The sequence below is a fragment of the Canis aureus genome, chromosome 28 (genome assembly GCF_053574225.1).
Source record: "Canis aureus isolate CA01 chromosome 28, VMU_Caureus_v.1.0, whole genome shotgun sequence".
In the NCBI taxonomy this organism is placed as follows: domain Eukaryota; kingdom Metazoa; phylum Chordata; class Mammalia; order Carnivora; family Canidae; genus Canis; species Canis aureus.
The window spans coordinates 36,356,595-36,373,899 of record NC_135638.1 but is presented as its reverse complement, the minus strand read 5'-3'; the positions used below and the strand labels follow the sequence as shown (position 1 = coordinate 36,373,899).

Genomic DNA, 17,305 nt, shown 5'->3' with positions numbered 1-17,305 from the left:
AAATATTGTAAATCATTATAAATAAAAAATTTCTGAGAAAAATAAGGATTTGAACTATACATCTGATAAAACAAATACCAAAATCTTCCCTTTTATCACTTTTGTAGCTTAGTTATGGGATGTGGGTTGCTATGTGACCAAAGGTAAAATAGGACAAAATTGAAATGTATTCTGTACTGTGCCCAGAGTTTCATGTACAATATCCACATAAAGCTTCTTTCTGTAAGTCAGTTTGAAAGCAAGACAACCAATTCCCTCCTAATGCCTACTGGTATCAAAAAGTTAGCAAAATATATTTGAGCAAAACTTATCTCTATTTTCTGAAGGCAGTCCTGGAAGTCTAACTACAAGAGACCTGTTGTTGCCTGCCAGTCACATGGACATGTTCAGTTTGAAATTTATATGAAATACCTAGGTGGAAATGTCAAGGAATCACTTAAATCAGTTTTCTAAATTTCAGGATGGCGTCTGGACTGGAGATATCATGTGGATATCGTCAGTGTGGAGGACAACATTCCAGGCTTGAGAATGGATGCAGTCAGCCAAGAGTATGAAGTGAAGGAGGCCAAAGGCAGAGTCCTAAAGACATACTATTTATGGATCAAGAAGAGGAAAAAGAATAATGAAAAGAAGTTTCCAGATAGATTGGGGGGGGGTGGAATCTATGGAAGACTGACAACATTAAGAGGACAGAAGTTTCAAAACAGAAGGAATGGCTTACCATGTAAGATGCTACAGGCAGGTCATGTGAACAAGGACAGAAAAAGGACCAAAATATCCCCTTACTAGGATGTGACTTCTGGCATTGGTGACAGAAATCTCAAGACAGGCTGAAATATATTCACAGTTTTATAGAACTCTTTAAAAGCTGAAATTAACAGTCTTTATACATGATCAAAGAGCCACTCATTTAATTTGCCTGGTATGATTATATTCCAATACCCAATCTTTTAACTTCTCTTATATATTTCAAGGAGCTATCTGGACTATTCGCTTCCTAAAATTTTATGAAGATGACTTCTCACTATCACCAGTTAAATGTATTTATTCATCAGCCGGGTTTCAAAGCAAACCAAGTAGAGAAATCAAGAATTTTTTTCAATTTATTCATTCAGAATTTCTTCCCTGAGGCACTCAGATAAACTGGGTTTTCACTCACCCACCCCAACACATGTTTCCTCATTATTTTGTTAGCTCTGATGCTGAAAAGGGGTCCAGGGCTCAGGGCCAATGCATGTCTTCATCTTCAAAATACTTTTTAAATATCATACTTCAAGATATCACAAAAATAAATGTTAAATGTCATTTTACAAAAAGGTGTTTAATGTCTTTGGTAGATCTAGGAATTATTCAAAGTGCAGCATATGCCGTATGTATATTTTTGGTCAGAATAGAGAAAATAATAAACAGAACTCTCACAGCAGGTGAGAGTACCATGGGGAATTTTCATATTTCAATGAATTAACCAAAAATTAAACTTGACAAAAACCAAGTAATTCAATTTGAAATATTTTGATTATAATAAAATGTCTTCTATTAATACATGTAAACAAAGGATATAAGAAGCTGTCATTTTTACAAATAGTTGAAAACACTAGTTTTATTCATTGTAAAGCTGTGAGGAGATAGAAAGAAGTTTTATTCTATCATAACTTTCTTATAAATTGAGTCTTAAAATATCTAAGTTTCATATCAATATGTCAAGAGTACAGATGCTAAGAAGAAGAAATTAAAAAGAATAATTTAAAAATTGAATTTATTTTTATTCTGGGGGAACGTTAAAAACTCAGACATAACAAGTTAAGCCACTGGTACAGAATTGATTTGTATAGCTATTGTTATGGGCTGAATTGTGTTTTTCCCCTCAAAGTTCATATGATGATGTCCCAATCCCCAGGACCTCAAAGCTTGACTGTATTTGGAGGTACAGTCTCTAAAAAGGTGATTAAGGTAAAATGGGGCCATTAGAGTGCGTCCTACTACAATATAACTGGTGTCCTTCTAAAAAGAAGAGATTAGGACATAAACATTAGTGAAGAATACGTACCACCTCCCTATTGCCCGGGAGAACAAAATCCAGACTTCCTGGTCTAGCATTAAGTGCAATATGGACCCAACGCCATTACTTGCCTTGGGGTCTAATCCAACTATTATCACAAGCTTATTAGACCAGATGAGTTTTGTGTCCTCTCCTTCACTCCACCTCTTTCCCCATACCAGGAATGCCCTGTTGGCTGTGCTGTGCTAATCACCCATACCCATCAATCGAGGCCTAGCCCATGTTACAGCCCTACCTATAACACTATCTGTATAACACTATCTGTATCATTCAGCTGCTACTTAATCTAATACTTAAGTGCTAAAAGTTTTAAGTCGGATTCCATACTGACTTTTAATAGCTTTTTCTCCAAATACACTTTTCTTTAAAACAGAAAATTATTAAACCTAAATTTCTACGGACTCTATCTACACTGTCAATGCTTCCTTCCCTGGTAATTTTCTCCTTTTTAATCACTTCCAGTACTTCCAGACCTTGTGCTCCCAATGGAAACCGGGGGATAATATTGTTGTCTCCAAGATGGCAAAATGGTCCTTAAGGTTAAGAAAACCATAAACAATACAATGGTCTGTGACCCATAATAAGCATATCTGCCAAAATTTTCTTGGTATTTAACTTGTTAGGGAGAAACTAAACTCACTTTAAATTTTAGTTAAATTCTTTTTTCTCCTCTGGATTGGGCAAAAATGAAGTAACTGTTGAGAAACACTGCTTCAGACTAAGAAAAGGATTTCTCACTATATCAGTTTCCCAGGACTAGTGTACCAAGTTATCACAAACTTGAGTACTAAAAAAAAAAACTCCAGAAGTTTCAGAAATTTATTCTTTTCCATTCTGGAGGCCAGAAGTCTAAAATCCAGGTGTCAGCAGGACTGTGCTCCCTCCCAAGGCTGTAGGGTAGAATCCAATCTTTGCCTCTTGCAGCTTCCAGTGCCTGCTACATCCCAATCTCCACCTTCACCTCCGTGCGTTATGAGGACCTTGTCACTGGATTTAGGACCCACCTGGATAACTGAAGATGATCTCCTCATCTCAAGATCCTTAATTATATCTGCAAAGACCTTTTCTAAATAAGGAAACATCTACAAATTCCTAGGATTTAATGTGGATATATCTTTTAGAGACCACCAATCAGTTACTATCCTGAAAAATACAGATCCTAATTATAAGGAGGCATAGGGTAGGAAACAGCACCGCCAAGTGTTGCCTGGATGGCTGCCTGAAGCCCCAATTTGTTAAGAGCACGTGGTCAGCCAGTTGGTCCTCAACAGTTCGTAATGTAATAGGCTATTGTAAAAAGAAGGCCATTAGACCCAGATGGCTGTAATGCCTGGGTAGCCTACATAAGCAAGCCAAAAAAAACCTAAGCCAGAGTCAATGCCTGTAAATGCATTTGCATCCCAGAAGACAAAATTTAAGAGGAACCAAAAACAGCCAACTAGGTTTTCTGAAATGAGGCACCTGCTTAAGCTGTGGCCAATCAAATCATTTCCTTGCTTTGCTTCTGCATCCACTCTGTTAAATCCTTTTCCCTAACTCCTCCTCGCAGAGTGCGCCTAACTACTCTCAGTTTGGCACTGCCTGATGTGAATCCATGTCTGCTCAAATAAACTCTTCAGCTTGTCTTTTCAAAGTTCTGTGTTAGAAACAGGACCCCAAGGAAAATTTTGATGGGTCTCAGGGAGCATTTGGGCACAGGCACCCGCCGAGCACTCTGTGCCCACATCTTTCTTTGAGGGTGCAGAAAGTTCCTCTCATATCTGAGCTCTGCAGCTTTTGCACTGTGAGCTCTCCAGCTTTATTTGAGCATTTCTTTTTTTCCAGACTGAGTCCAGAGTTGGTGCTAGTCTGACTTAAACTGGTCTGGGTCCATTGTGGGGCCTCCAGTAGGTAAAATTCTGTTTTAAATGGAAAAAGGGAGAGAGCAAAACAAAATGGTTCCTCTAAGCCCAGAGTCTGGGACTCCTCCATCTAGGATTTTGTCTGAGTATATATAGAAAAATTATGAGCCCAGAACCTGTTTGTCTGAACAAGTGGATGAAATTTACCAAAGATAATCTTGAATAACATTGGCCACACTGGGAACTTTTAATGTAGATAAGTTTATCCATTTATAAGGCGCCCTAAAGACAAAAAAAGGGGGGGGGTACCAAACTTCCCAAAAATAATAGAATACATCTTTCAGTTGGTATGCAGAAGGTCCTAAGAGACTAAATGAATTTAAAATGGCCTCTTTAAAAATTTCTTTACAGAAAGCAAATGAAGGGACGCCTGGGTGGCTCAGTGGTAGAGCATCTGCCTTTGGCTCAGGACGTGATTCCAGTCCAGGGATCGAGTCCCAATTCGGGCTCCCTGCAAGGAGCCTGCTTCTCCCTCTGTCTGTGTCTCTGCCTCTCTCTGTGAGTCTCTCACGAATAAACAAAATCTTTAAAAACAAAACAAAAAGCAAATGAAAAGATCATTAAGTCTCTACAAATATTAGTAAAAGGCTTTAAGCAACAGAACAAGTAATCTTAACTTATTCCAGCTGCCAGAAACACAATTCCAATCCAACAGTTCTTTTAGAAACTAGCAAGTTTTGTATTATACTTGCCTCATGGCTACAATTTAAAAAGTGTCTGCTGTATATTTATTTGTGTCTATACATGTGTTATATATAGATGTGCAATTTTTCTATTTAGATGGTAATTTTAATGTTAAATTTTAACAAAATTTGTAAAAGAACTCTTTAATTGGCTTAAAGAAAAATAAAGTATTTACATAAATTAAGTATTCTCTCAGAAATACCGAAACTAACCCAAATGTAGTTCAAGTTCACATGATCTTTGATAATCTTTGATATATAAAAGCTAGTCTAAGTTTGGTTGGCTTAATTAAAACACTCATGCCTTCAGAGTTATCAACATTAAATATAATGCAGACATACAACTTCAATTCTACCTAGGTTTACTAGTCAAATAAGCTGATATTATGGCTGTCACAAAATATTTCAGCAATCAAAATAACTTGAGATGATCACTCAAGTGAATTTTTCAGGAGTAATCTAAAAATAATTGTTAGGAACAAGTGCACTGAATAGATATAAGTAAAAGTTTATAAATGGACTTTTCAATAATAATTACGTTTTATGTTCTATCTACTTAAAAGTTGTCTCTCAAGAGTCTTAAAAACATGCTTGTAGTCCTCAGCAGGACATCAGATGGTCTTATCTGAGCTGGGAGAAAGAGAAACAAGATGAACAAGGAGATGAATAACAAAAACCTTCCACAAACTGACATCAATAACCTATAAGTTTCACAGTGAAACAACTTAACCCTGATAGTGACCAAGGGTGGCACTAATACCAATTTTTTGGTCAATCCATCATATATGAGAAAATAACCAAAAGGGGGAAATGTTAAAGTAATTAACCTGGGGGCCATTAGACTGAGCTGCCTCTAATGCCTTGGTAGACTGTGTAACCCAGAGTCAATTCTTGTAAATGCACTTGTACTGTAGACAATGACACTAAACAGTCACAAACTGCCACCTAGACTTTCCCAAATTAGTCAACCTACTAAGCTGTAGGCCATCAAATAACTTTGCTCTGCTTCCACATCTGTTCTTTACAAGCCTTTTCGCAAGCTCCTGTCAAGCACTTTCACTTTGGTGCTGCCTGGTTCAAATTGATATTAACTCAAATAAACTCTTGAAAAATGTTAACAATCCTCAGTTTATCTTTCAATGTTATGAAATTAATGTTTGTGTTTCCCTCAAAATCCATGTGTTGAAGCCCTAACCCCCCATTGTGATGGTATTTGAAAATGGGGTCTTCAGGAGGTAATTAGGGTTAGGTGGGCTCCAGATTTGCTATTTAGAAATGACACAAGGGGGACGCCTGGATGGCTCAGTGGTTGAGCATCTGCCTTCGGCTCAGGCGTGATCCCTGGGTCCTGGGATCATGTCCTGCATTGGGCTTCCTACGGGGAGCCTTACTTCTCCCTCTGCCTATGTCTGTCTCTGCCTCTCTCTCTGTTTGCCTCATGAATAAATAAATAAAATCTTTACCAAAAAAAATGACTCAAGGGAGGAGCACCTGGGTGACTCGGTAAGTCAAGCATCTGCCTCCGGCTTAGATCATAATCCCGGATCCTGGGATCAAGCCCTGAGTTGGGCTCCCTGGCATTGGTCTCCCTGCTCAGCAGGGAATTTGCTTCTCTCTCTGCCTCTGCTGCTACCCCCTGCTTGATCTCTCCCTCTCAAATAGATAAAATCTTTTTTAAAAATAACACAAGGGAAATAAGATAAAACTACATCAACAGAAGAAAAATAATACTAATAATTAATGTGTTCTTTAAATCAATGTCCCATATGTTTAACTTTTTTCACTAGAATAGGATCATATTATGTTTGAGAGAATATACCACCTAGAAGTGATCAGAAGTTGCAAAAAAAAAAAAAAGAAGTGATCAGAAGTAGAAAAAATACATAATTTCAAAGGAATTTCTTCAGCCTAAAACAGAAAATGTTATGACCATCATCATTTCCAATCTTTTCCTTCCAAATGTGGATTAAACTTACATTTGCCCATGGAGATAAAGGAGATCCAGCCAACAGAAATCTTATTCTAAAAGATGATTTCGGGATCCCTGGGTGGCGCAGCGGTTTAGTGCCTGCCTTTGGCCCAGGGCTCGATCCTGGAGACCCGGGATCGAATCCCACGTCAGGCTCCCAGTGCATGAAGCCTGCTTCTCCCTCTGCCTGTGTCTCTGCCTCTCTCTCTCTCTCTCTCTCTCTCTCTCTCTGTGTGTGACTATCATAAATAAATAAAAATAAAAAAAATAAAATAAAAAATAAAAGATGATTTCACATGACATACTTATTGCCCCTAGTAAACATTATGCTACCAGCCTACCTTCAGTTGGGTGAGGACTTTGAGAAGTTTTTGCTGCTCAGTGAATAAAATATTAATTTAATGGAAGAATGGTTTTTCCAATATCTTTCATACAGTAGACATTTGTAAGAAGCTGACTTACTTTGACCTGACAGTAACTCTGGGTATGGACACATGACATCTTTACAAAGTCCTCTAACCAACTATCCTAACAGCCTCTGCATTGGTACTACCAAAGTAGATCTAATATCAATAACAAAGGATTTCACTTATTTGTGATACCAGTGCCCTAAATTCCTATGGCAACCGAGCTTTAGGATTTTCCAGGTCAAGTCTATTATACTTGTCCACTGGCCCCATAATGACAATCTCCCACAATTTAAAAATATGGTCACTGTGGTAGCAGCTTCTAAAGTGGCTCTTAGTAATCCCGCCTACCAGTGACTCCTGCCTTTCTCTGATCCTCTCTCCTTGAGTACTGAGTTTCTTCTAAGGAACAGAATACAGCAAAGGGAAAAGGACTGTCACTTATGAGCTGAGGTTACAAAAGACCATGACTTTCATCTTACTTGCATTCTGTTGGGTCGTTCTCACTTGTTCACACAGATGAAGCAAGCTGCCAGGTGGTAAACTGCCCCACGGAGAGCCTGATATGGCAGGAACTGAGGGCAGACTCTAGTCAGCAACCAGTAAGGAACGGGGCCCTTAGTCCACTTGCATTTGAGGAACTAAATCCTGGCAACAGCTATGTGAGTGAGCCTAGAAGTGACTCCTTCCCCAGTTGAGCCTTGAGATGACTACAGCTCCAGCTGGCACCTTGACTCAACAGTGGTTTTTGAGCCAGAGGATCTGCAGCCAGCTCCTGTTACAGTCAGATAATAATAAAATAATAAATGTTATTTTAAACCTCTAAGTTGTAGAATACTTGTTATGCAACAATAAATAACTAATACAGTCACGGCAGCCAAGGTAATAATAATAACAGCAAACATATAGCAAGAGTTTATTACGTGTTGAGCACTCCAATAAGCCCTTCATCTATGCTGCAGGTGAAAGGAAACAGATCGAGCTAACTTAAGCAAATAGTAATAATATTCTCAAAATAACAATTTTATTTCTAAGGAAGTTATTAAACCATATAAATGAAGAGTCTAAGATTAGCTCTTCAGGGACAGTGAATTGCTCAAATGATGTTAGGAATCGGTCTGCCTGCCTATCTATTCTGGTGAGCTTATTCAGTGAACTTATTTCATTCTTAAGCAAGTTCTGTGCAAGTATTGGCAAAGATACACACCAACGGGACCAGACTTATATTTTACTAGTTAGTAACCTCAGTGGAAAACAAAATTGCTGGATATTATGGTATCTATGTTGAACATTTTGAGGAACTGCCAAACTGTTTTCCAAAATGGTTGCAACAACATTTAACATTTCCACGGGTAACGTCTGAGAGTCCTAGTTTCTCCACATACTAACATTTATCATTGTCTGTTTTTTTGCCAACCTATTGAGTGTAAAATCATTGTGATTTTGACTTGCTTTTCCCTAATGGCTAATGACGTCGAGCATCTTTTCATGGGCTTATTGGCCATTTACGTATTTTCTTCGGAGAAATATTTATTTAGACACATCACCCATTTTCAGTTAAATTTTATTTTGTTTTGTTTTTTCAGTTGTAAGAACTCTTTACATATTCTGGATACAATTCCTTTATTGTGTATATATGATTTGCAATATTTTCTATATTTTCTATTTTGTAGGTTATCTTTACACTTTCTTTCTGAGGTTCTTTGAAAATCAAAGTTTTAAAAAAAAAAAGAAAATCAAAGTTTTTCATTTTGCTGAAGTCCAGTTTACCTTTTTTTTCTTTTGTCCTTTGTGCTTTTGGTATTATATGTAAGAAGGCTTTGCTTAATCCAAGGTCACAAAGATTTACCCCTACATTTTCTTGTAGCAGTTTTATAGTTTCAGCTCTTACCTATAAGTCTATGATTCATTTTGAGTTCATTTTTTCTGTGGTGTGAGGTAGAAGTTCAACTTAATCTGTCTGCCTGTAGTTATCCAGTTGTTCCAGCACTATTTGTTGAAAAGACAATTCTTTCCTCTGTTGAGTTATTTTGGCACCTTGTCAAAAATCAATTGTCCCTAAATGTATGGATCTATTTATGGACTCTCTATTCTGTTGATCTATAGGTCTATTTTTATGCGAGTACCACACTATTAATTACTGTGGCTTTATAATTAGTTTTTTTTATTTATTCATGAGAGAGAGGCAGAGACACAGAGGGAGAAGCAGGCTCCCTGTGGAGAACCTGATGCGGGACTCGATCCTGGAACCCTGGAATCACAACCTAAGCCAAAGGCAGACGCTCAACCACTGAGCCACCCAAGCATCCCCTTATAATAAGTTTTTAAATTGAGAAATGTGAATCCTCCAACTTTGTTCTCCTTTTTATGAGATTGTTTTGGATAGTCTGGGTCCCTTACAGTTCCATATGAATTTTACAATCAATCTATCAATTTCTCACAAAAAAAAAAAGAATAAAAAGAAAAGGAAGCTGAAAGAAAAGGAAAAAAAGAAGCTGAAATGTTGATAGGGACTGTGACTGTGTTTGTTTTGCATACCAATTCTGGAGGCCCGGGGTCATTTTACAAAAGGAAATTTCTCCAGTTCATAACCCAAGTAATATACATCTGGGGTCTTTACCCCTGTGCACCAGACCCAGCAATGGTTACTTGAACATTAGATATTCCTTGAGAGAAAGATATTATGTTCTACTCTTTGCACTCTGTGTAATAATCTTTATTTATAGGGCACTTTACAAATGTGAAGCACAATATTCGAAGCCAACTTTTGGTTTAATCACTAGATGACTAGTTACTTCATAAGAAAAATCATTTTAATCCTACATGATATCAATTTAGGTGTAATAATCCTTGGGCTTAAGTTTGGGTGTGAGTTTAGCAAATATTTCTAACCGCAAAGCTAACTGCTGCTAAAATGACCTTTTAAGAAAACTACATAGATTAGGCAGACCATCTGCCTCTCCATTGCGTGGTCCAAGATGATCAAATACTAGTCCCTATCACACATGACTAATGCAGAATTTCGCAAAACAGTCTATTCCCTTTATCATTATATCCTAAGCAATATATCACTTACACCATTTCTTTCCATTTTGATTTAGGAATTAAATTTGAATTAGGAACACATTGCTGCCTGCAGAGGGCAGTCATAACATATCTAGACATTCAAAACCAGAAGCTCTACCTGGAATAGAACACTAGTGGATAAACTGCTGATCCCCAAAACAGATAATCCTGTTGCTTCAGATAGTGAAGCAGGGAGATCCCCAGCTGGCTGAGAGATGGCACAGCATCCACCAGGCGAAGAGAAGTAGACTGGATCCTGGGCTAGTGCTGTTAAAAACAGGCTGCAGGACTCATTTAGAACTTTATTGTAAAAACATGCCCAGTCTTCCCCAAGACAACCAAGAGTGCCTCCAGGAACATTTCTCTAGGCCATCTATGTGGAAGCAATTTCTGCCCCTGCGTAGGGCAGAGGGATATAAAGCAAACATTCACCAAACCATGGAAAATGAAGGTAGCACCAAGGCTGTGCATGATGTCAAGGTAAGACAATCTCCACAACCCCTGATCCTTTCTTGACAAGGAAAATTTTTATCTGGAAAGAATTTAAAACCATAAGCAAGCTTTCATACTATTGCTCTATCTTACTAATAGTTTATCAAAATGTTTTCAAGCTAACCCCAAGAGGAAAACTAGAACTTTGATAATAATTACCAGATCTGTCCAGTTTTCTCCAACCTAAACAGCTTCCCTTTACGAAGACAAATGCTTATTTATTGTTTGTTTGTTTGTTTGTTTGTTTCAGGAGGGGTAATGTTTTTTAAAAAAGGAAATCTAGCCATAGATTTTTATGACTGTTGATATTTTGTGGCTATTGTAGTTTGGATATTTTTCTCTAAAATAAAATTTATTTCTCGTACAGTATTGAAAGAAAAACTATAGACTGCTTTCTACAAAAATTGCTCAAGAAAAAATTGATAAAATAATACAGGAACATAAGAACATTAAGAAGCTAAGGGATTTTTTCCTGAATTCATAGTTTCCTATGGTGAATTTTTTAAGCATGAATTTCTATCAATAGGTAACATTATTTCCCCAAAGAGTGACAATTTGCCTGCTCGGTGTTGTGTGTATCTTTGCAGTTTAAGTCTGTAAATCCTCTTAACTATGAATAGAACCATCTCTTAAAAGGTTATTCAGAGAAAGGGGGATGGGCCATGTTACTGCCTACAAATAATCAGAGCTCAGAATTAAATGCTGCAATCATACTACAGCAAACCTATCCAAATACTTTAACACCAAAAAACTGATCCGTCCTTGTGCCATGGCTCATATCCTGACAATAAACATGATTTATTATTGGATATCTTATTTTAACCAATTGGCACAGGAAGAAGAAAAATGTAGAAATGTACTGACCTTCACTTTTGACCTTTCAGACATATGTGAACAAATAATATGTGATATTCACAGCTCCTATCATCACCTGAGCACTAGGTCTTTAGGAAGCTAAAATGAAATAGATATACTGGCTGGAAGTCCTTAATTAATGGGCATCTAAACCTAAATGTAGGGAACCTATGCAAAAGAGATTTCTGAAAGGTAGAATTTGGAGGTTACTCTGCGGAAACAGCAACAACAACTTAGGTATATTTTATGTGTGTGCACACATATAATTTCAAAGTTCTAACTGTATTGAGGGGTACTCTTTAAACAGAATCATAGGCAGATAAATTGGAAAAGTATTTATGAATCAGCAGTACATCTTCCCACAGCATCCTGGAATCAAATACACTTCCAGTACTGGACAATCCTACCTGTGATACTGACCTCATTCACCCAGATAAACGGGTTCCAGCCAGTACAGCAGCAGGTATGAGTAGTCAGGAGTGATCCAGTTGAAATGCTACTGGCCTTCCCACTCAGTTTTGCCTCCTCAAAAAATCTTATGTTGCATCTGAACATAGATACACATATAGGTGAACATGTCCCTCTTCTAGCATATATGAGGATGATAGAACTCAATCCATTTTAATTCTACAAACAGCATTGCATCCTTACTATGTGTAAAACCTGGGTTAGGTTTTGAGAAAGAAAAAGATATGCTCCTTCTCCTTGGCAGACTTACAATACATTGGAAAACAGACAAACATATCAACATTTATTAAGTTATCGTATTATCACCATGACTCATGTCAACAGTAGAGGATATCTATGTAACTACATTCTTTTGATCAGTAAGGCAGTAAAATGTTAGGGATGGCATATGACCAATATAGAGTAAAACAACTGAAAATTGCCTAATGAAAGAGTTAAAGAGATGAAATTTAAAGTAGACATGAAATAATGTCTTAGAAATATGGAAAAGTGGGCAGCCCGGTGGCTCAGTGATTTAGGGCTGCCTTCAGCCCAGGGCATGATCCTGGAGACCCAGGATTGAGTCCCACGTCAGGCTCCCTGCATGGAGCCTGCTTCTCCCTCTGCCTGTATCTCTGCCTCTCTCTCTCTCTGTGTGTCTCTCATGAATAAATAAATAAAATCTTTAAAAAAAAGAAATATGGAAAAGTAGACAGGGAGAGCATGGGATGGAATGTGTTTAGATGTCTAGAGGCCAGTGATAAAACCTTCAAAAATCTGCAACCTAAGCCTCATACATTATACAGAAATTAATTAAAAATGCATCATGGACTTATAAAATGTACAACTGTAAGTAAAACTATAAAACTTTTAGGGGGAAAATTTGTTAATCATTGTGATTAAGGCTAATCAGAGTTCTTGGGCATCAAAAGTATAGTCCATAAAGGAAAAATTAAAAAGTTGAATCTCAGAATATAAAAAAGAAACATTTGCTCTGCCAAAAACTGTTAAGAGGATAAAAAGACAAACTACAGACTTTGAGAGAATATTTTCAAACCCCATAACTGACAAAGCCCTCACATTTAGAATATATAAAGAATTCACAAAGCTCAAAAATAAAATAGCAAACAATCCAACTAGAATATGGGCAAAGAAATTGAACAGGCATTCCATCAAAGAGCATATACAAATGGCAAACAAACACATGAAAAGATAGTCAACATCATAGCCATTAGGAAAACACAAACTAAAAACACAATAAAATATCACTACACACCTATCAGAATGGCTAAAATGAAAAGTAATGAGGGGTGCCTGGGTGGCTCAGTTGGTTAAGCATCTGGCTCTTGATCTCAGCTCAGGTCTTGCTTTATCTCAGGGTTGTGAGTTGAGCCCAGCGTCGAGTCTACTAAAAAAAAATAATAATAAAGTGACAAAACCTAGTGCTGGCAATGAGTAAACTTGTGAAATTGAAATAAATGCTATGGATTGTACCAATGTCAGTTTCCTGGTTTTGATAATGGATAATAGTCATGCAGTTTCCATGAGGGAAACTGAGCAAAAGGTGCCTGGAACCACTCTGCCCATTCTCTCTTGGAACTTACTATGAATCTATAATTACTTCAAAATAAAAATTAAAAGAAAACAAAGACAGTTACACTGATGTACCAACACAGTGTTGCCTACATTTATTGCTGTGGTTCTTCCAGTTCTTTTCATTTGGATCCTTAACCACTTTGATTGGGTCAGTAGCACTAGTGTCATTAGACCCGTTTTAGAGATGGGAAAACAAGTTTTGAAATACTGTTGGTTATGTGTGCGAAGTCATCTGAGTGGTGATTTGAACCTAGAGATTTTTGGGGCACTGATTTTATTACTAATTCAATAGCTTCTGATAGCGATTTAGAAAGTAGGCTATAATTTCATAGGCTTGATGCCAGACTTCTTAATAGTGTTTTGTAGCTTAAGTGTTAATAGTGTTTTGTGCATTCAGCCCAAAGTACACCAACATGGACCACTAATTTACTACAAAATAAATTAATACCCCCATCCACATAATCACACAGCAGAATTTTTTTTCTGCATCAGGATTTTTGCTTCCTTTAATTCAGGGCATGGAATGCAGGTAGGGGGCAGGGGACCCTCTAGGCCAACCATTCTTCCTAAGTGATAGACATGAGAAAGAGAGAAAGCATTAAAGCCACAGTGGCAAGAAGTCAAATCCATCTATTGACATAGATTTATATGTATATGTGTCAATGCATTCTTCTTCAGTAATAAACATGGTCAGAGCTTAGACAAGAAAGTTGTTTCCATAAAATCATTTTTTTTAACCCAGAGATCAAGAGTCACATTCTCTACGGACTGAGCCAGCCAGACCCCTCCACAAAATTATTTTTCATACCATTCCAACATCAATGCATCTCTAAGAACACAGGCTTCTAAGTGCCCTCCTGTTCCAGACGTGTAATCCCTTGAGCAGCTGATCAAAGCACTTGTTTTGAGACGTTATACACTAAAAGGAGAAAAACAAATGTCAGGGCCCCAAAAGGTAGCTACAAAGACAATGGAGCTTTGTGTGATGAAAAAGATACAGAAAAGAAGAAAAAAAGTCTTCGTAAAAAGGAATTATGCTTCTGATATCCAATACTTTAACATTAATGTATTCAGAAGACAAAATCAGTTTGTCCTGCCTCCATTTGTGAAAGAGTAAGTCCAGAAGAAGGATAAAATTGGTTCTTTTTTTTTTTTTTTTCCGAAGGCCCTCTGAAAAGAATTCGGTAGTAATGAGTTTAACATTTGAGATGTTCACATAAACCTTTTCAGAAAAAGTTTCATTTGGAAGCCTGCTGTGATTATATCTTCCATAGTTAGCATGCAAATGTTAATTGGCAATCCTCCAGTAACTCCCGTAGGATGTTCTAGATGAGGCAAAGGAGTATAGCTATCTTTATTATTATTGTTGTTGTTGTTCATTTCTTTTGTTTCTTAAGTTTCACATATGAGTGAAATCATATGGCAGCTGTCTTTCTCTGACTGACTTATTGCACTTAGCATAATACTTCTTAACTTTCAGGATACTGTGGGATGGCCATGGAATCCTACAAGGGTGGTACATTACCACTTCAGTGTAAAACCCACATAGTGCTTCTCTTCTCACCTTATAATTCTCTGAAGCACTAAATAACTGAAGACAATTGATTTATGACAAGAGAGCTATGAAGAAAAAACTCTATGTCCCAAGAATTATTTATACCAAGTGTCACTGCAGCCCCATGTCTACATCACTGCCGGGAGAGCCTGCCTACCTAGCCAGCGTGCTTTCTGCCACTACTGATGGCTTTGGCTGTAGGTTGGTGTTGACTATGCTACCATGGCATATTCCTGTAGAAAACAGAAGTATTTTAATAATATATATCTGTGTTATATTCATTGTAATATTCAAGCAGGTGTTGCATTTTGGAAATTAGTGAAATGTTACCATAAAAAAGAAAAGTTAATGGAGTTAAGACATTCAGTCATTGATTTAAAAGGGGAGGGAGCTGAGTGAAGTAAGTCAGTCGGAGAAGGACAAACATTATATGTTCTCATTCATGTGGGGAATATAAATAATAGTGAAAGGGAATATAAGGGAAGGGAGAAAAAATGTGTGGGAAATATCAGAAAGGGAGACAGAACGTAAAGACTGCTAACTCTGGGAAACGAACTAGGGGTGGTAGAAGGGGAGGAGGGTGGGGGGTGGGAGTGAATGGGTGACGGGCACTGGGAGTTATTCTGTATGTTGGTAAATTGAATACCAATAAAAAATAAAACAAAAATAAATAAATAAATAAATAAATAAATAAATAAATAAATAAATAAAAGGGGAGGGAGGGAGGAAGACTTTAACAGCCGACCAGATGCCACAAAAATTAAAATAATCGAAATAAGAAATATCAAAATAGAATAATATATTTGAGAAAGTCAGTCACAACACAGGGGAGAAAGATAAAGAAATTAAAATTATGAAGGCATAGTATAAGGAGGTCATATCTTGAAAAATTCACTTTAGGGACAGATAAAGGAAATAGATAAAAAGTGGGATCTGAGTACATTACTCAGCAATAATCAAGTTTTCTTTATTTTTTTTCAAGTTTTCTTTAAATATAATTTTATATTCCTGATGTAATAAAGATTTCAAACAATAATCTAAGAAGACATAATCTATTACAAGCAAACTTAATGAAAATAGAACTAAGCCTAGAAATATCCTCATAGAATGTTCAAACTTCAAAAATTAAGACATTTCAGTAAATACCCAGAAAAAATAAGATTACATATTAGGAAACAAGAAGGTCCTTCACCTTATAATTCTCTGAAGCACTAAATAACTGAAAACAATTGATATATAGCAAGAGCTTTGAAGAAAATAACTTTATGTCCCAAGAATTATTCATAAGCAAGTGTCACTCATGCCCTAACTCAAGAGAAAGACATTTTAAGATATTCAAGTATACAGATTATGACACAGCCACACTTCCTGTATAAGTCACATGAAAATATGTTTCAAAGCAATGAAAAATGTGGAAGTCACAGTTAGGAAGGATCGATGGTAATTATTGAAAGAGTTGCTTGGATGGAGATATTAGATGTAAAAAAGTGACTGCAAAATGTGATTATTCTTTAAAAGTTTGATTATATTACAAAAAGAAAGGAGAAATGAATGAGGGGAGAGACTTACAGCTCCAGATTAAATTCACAGACACAAAGAAAGGAAGGGAGAAGAGGAGAAACAATGGGTTCTACCCCTCATGTCTGGTAAAAGGAAGTCAGAAGAGACTGTGGTTTTTATGCTTTCCTTTTTTGTTTTTTTTCTTTAAGTCCCAAAGAGGCAAACAGGAATGTCTTCAGAAGAAATGACATATGACCTCTGACTTCCTTTAAAATAACAGGAGAAGTGGAGAGAAAGGGGGGGGTGGTGTGAAATGAAGCAGAATTGGCAATATGTTGATACTGAGTGATGGATATGAAAATCCATGAGTATATTTGCCCTGGGTATTTTTTTTATTTGAAAGTTAACGTAATAAATTTTTTTTTCAATCTCAAAGACTGGGGATTCAATTTTACCCTTTGAAATTAAACAGCAAATAGACACATAAATACAATTTTCCATATACCTATTTATATCACAATGGGAGTTATTAGCACATACTTCAGACATTCAGACATTCACTGGATAGCACAACTCATCTTGAACTTTCAGAATAATCTTTAAAAATGGCAAAAGATCCTTAAAACTAATAATAATAAACAAGTAAAAATGAGAAATAAATAAAAATGGCAAAAGATCTTGTCTGGAAGAATTAAAAACATATTGTTAAAGTCCGAGTTGGCCTCATTATATAGCTTGGGCTTTTTTTCCACAAATCTTAGAATGCTCAGATTTT

General features: G+C 36.7%; 2 protein-coding genes across 4 annotated transcripts in view; one reads left to right on the top strand and one right to left on the bottom strand.

The window, feature by feature from the left end:
• Positions 1–17,305, bottom strand: part of ATP6V1H (ATPase H+ transporting V1 subunit H) — a 168,069-nt gene that overhangs the window by 134,636 nt on the left and 16,128 nt on the right. The window lies entirely within an intron of this gene.
• The window catches only part of RGS20 (regulator of G protein signaling 20), an 84,457-nt gene continuing 77,293 nt past the window's right edge, over positions 10,142–17,305 (top strand). The window contains exon 1 of one of the 2 annotated variants that reach the window (XM_077876938.1): positions 10,142–10,565. In XM_077876938.1, the coding sequence (XP_077733064.1) occupies positions 10,401–10,565 (165 nt within the window). In that variant the 5' untranslated portion in view covers positions 10,142–10,400. The remainder of the gene's footprint in view (positions 10,566–17,305) is intronic. The other variant, XM_077876936.1, reaches the window with a different exon arrangement.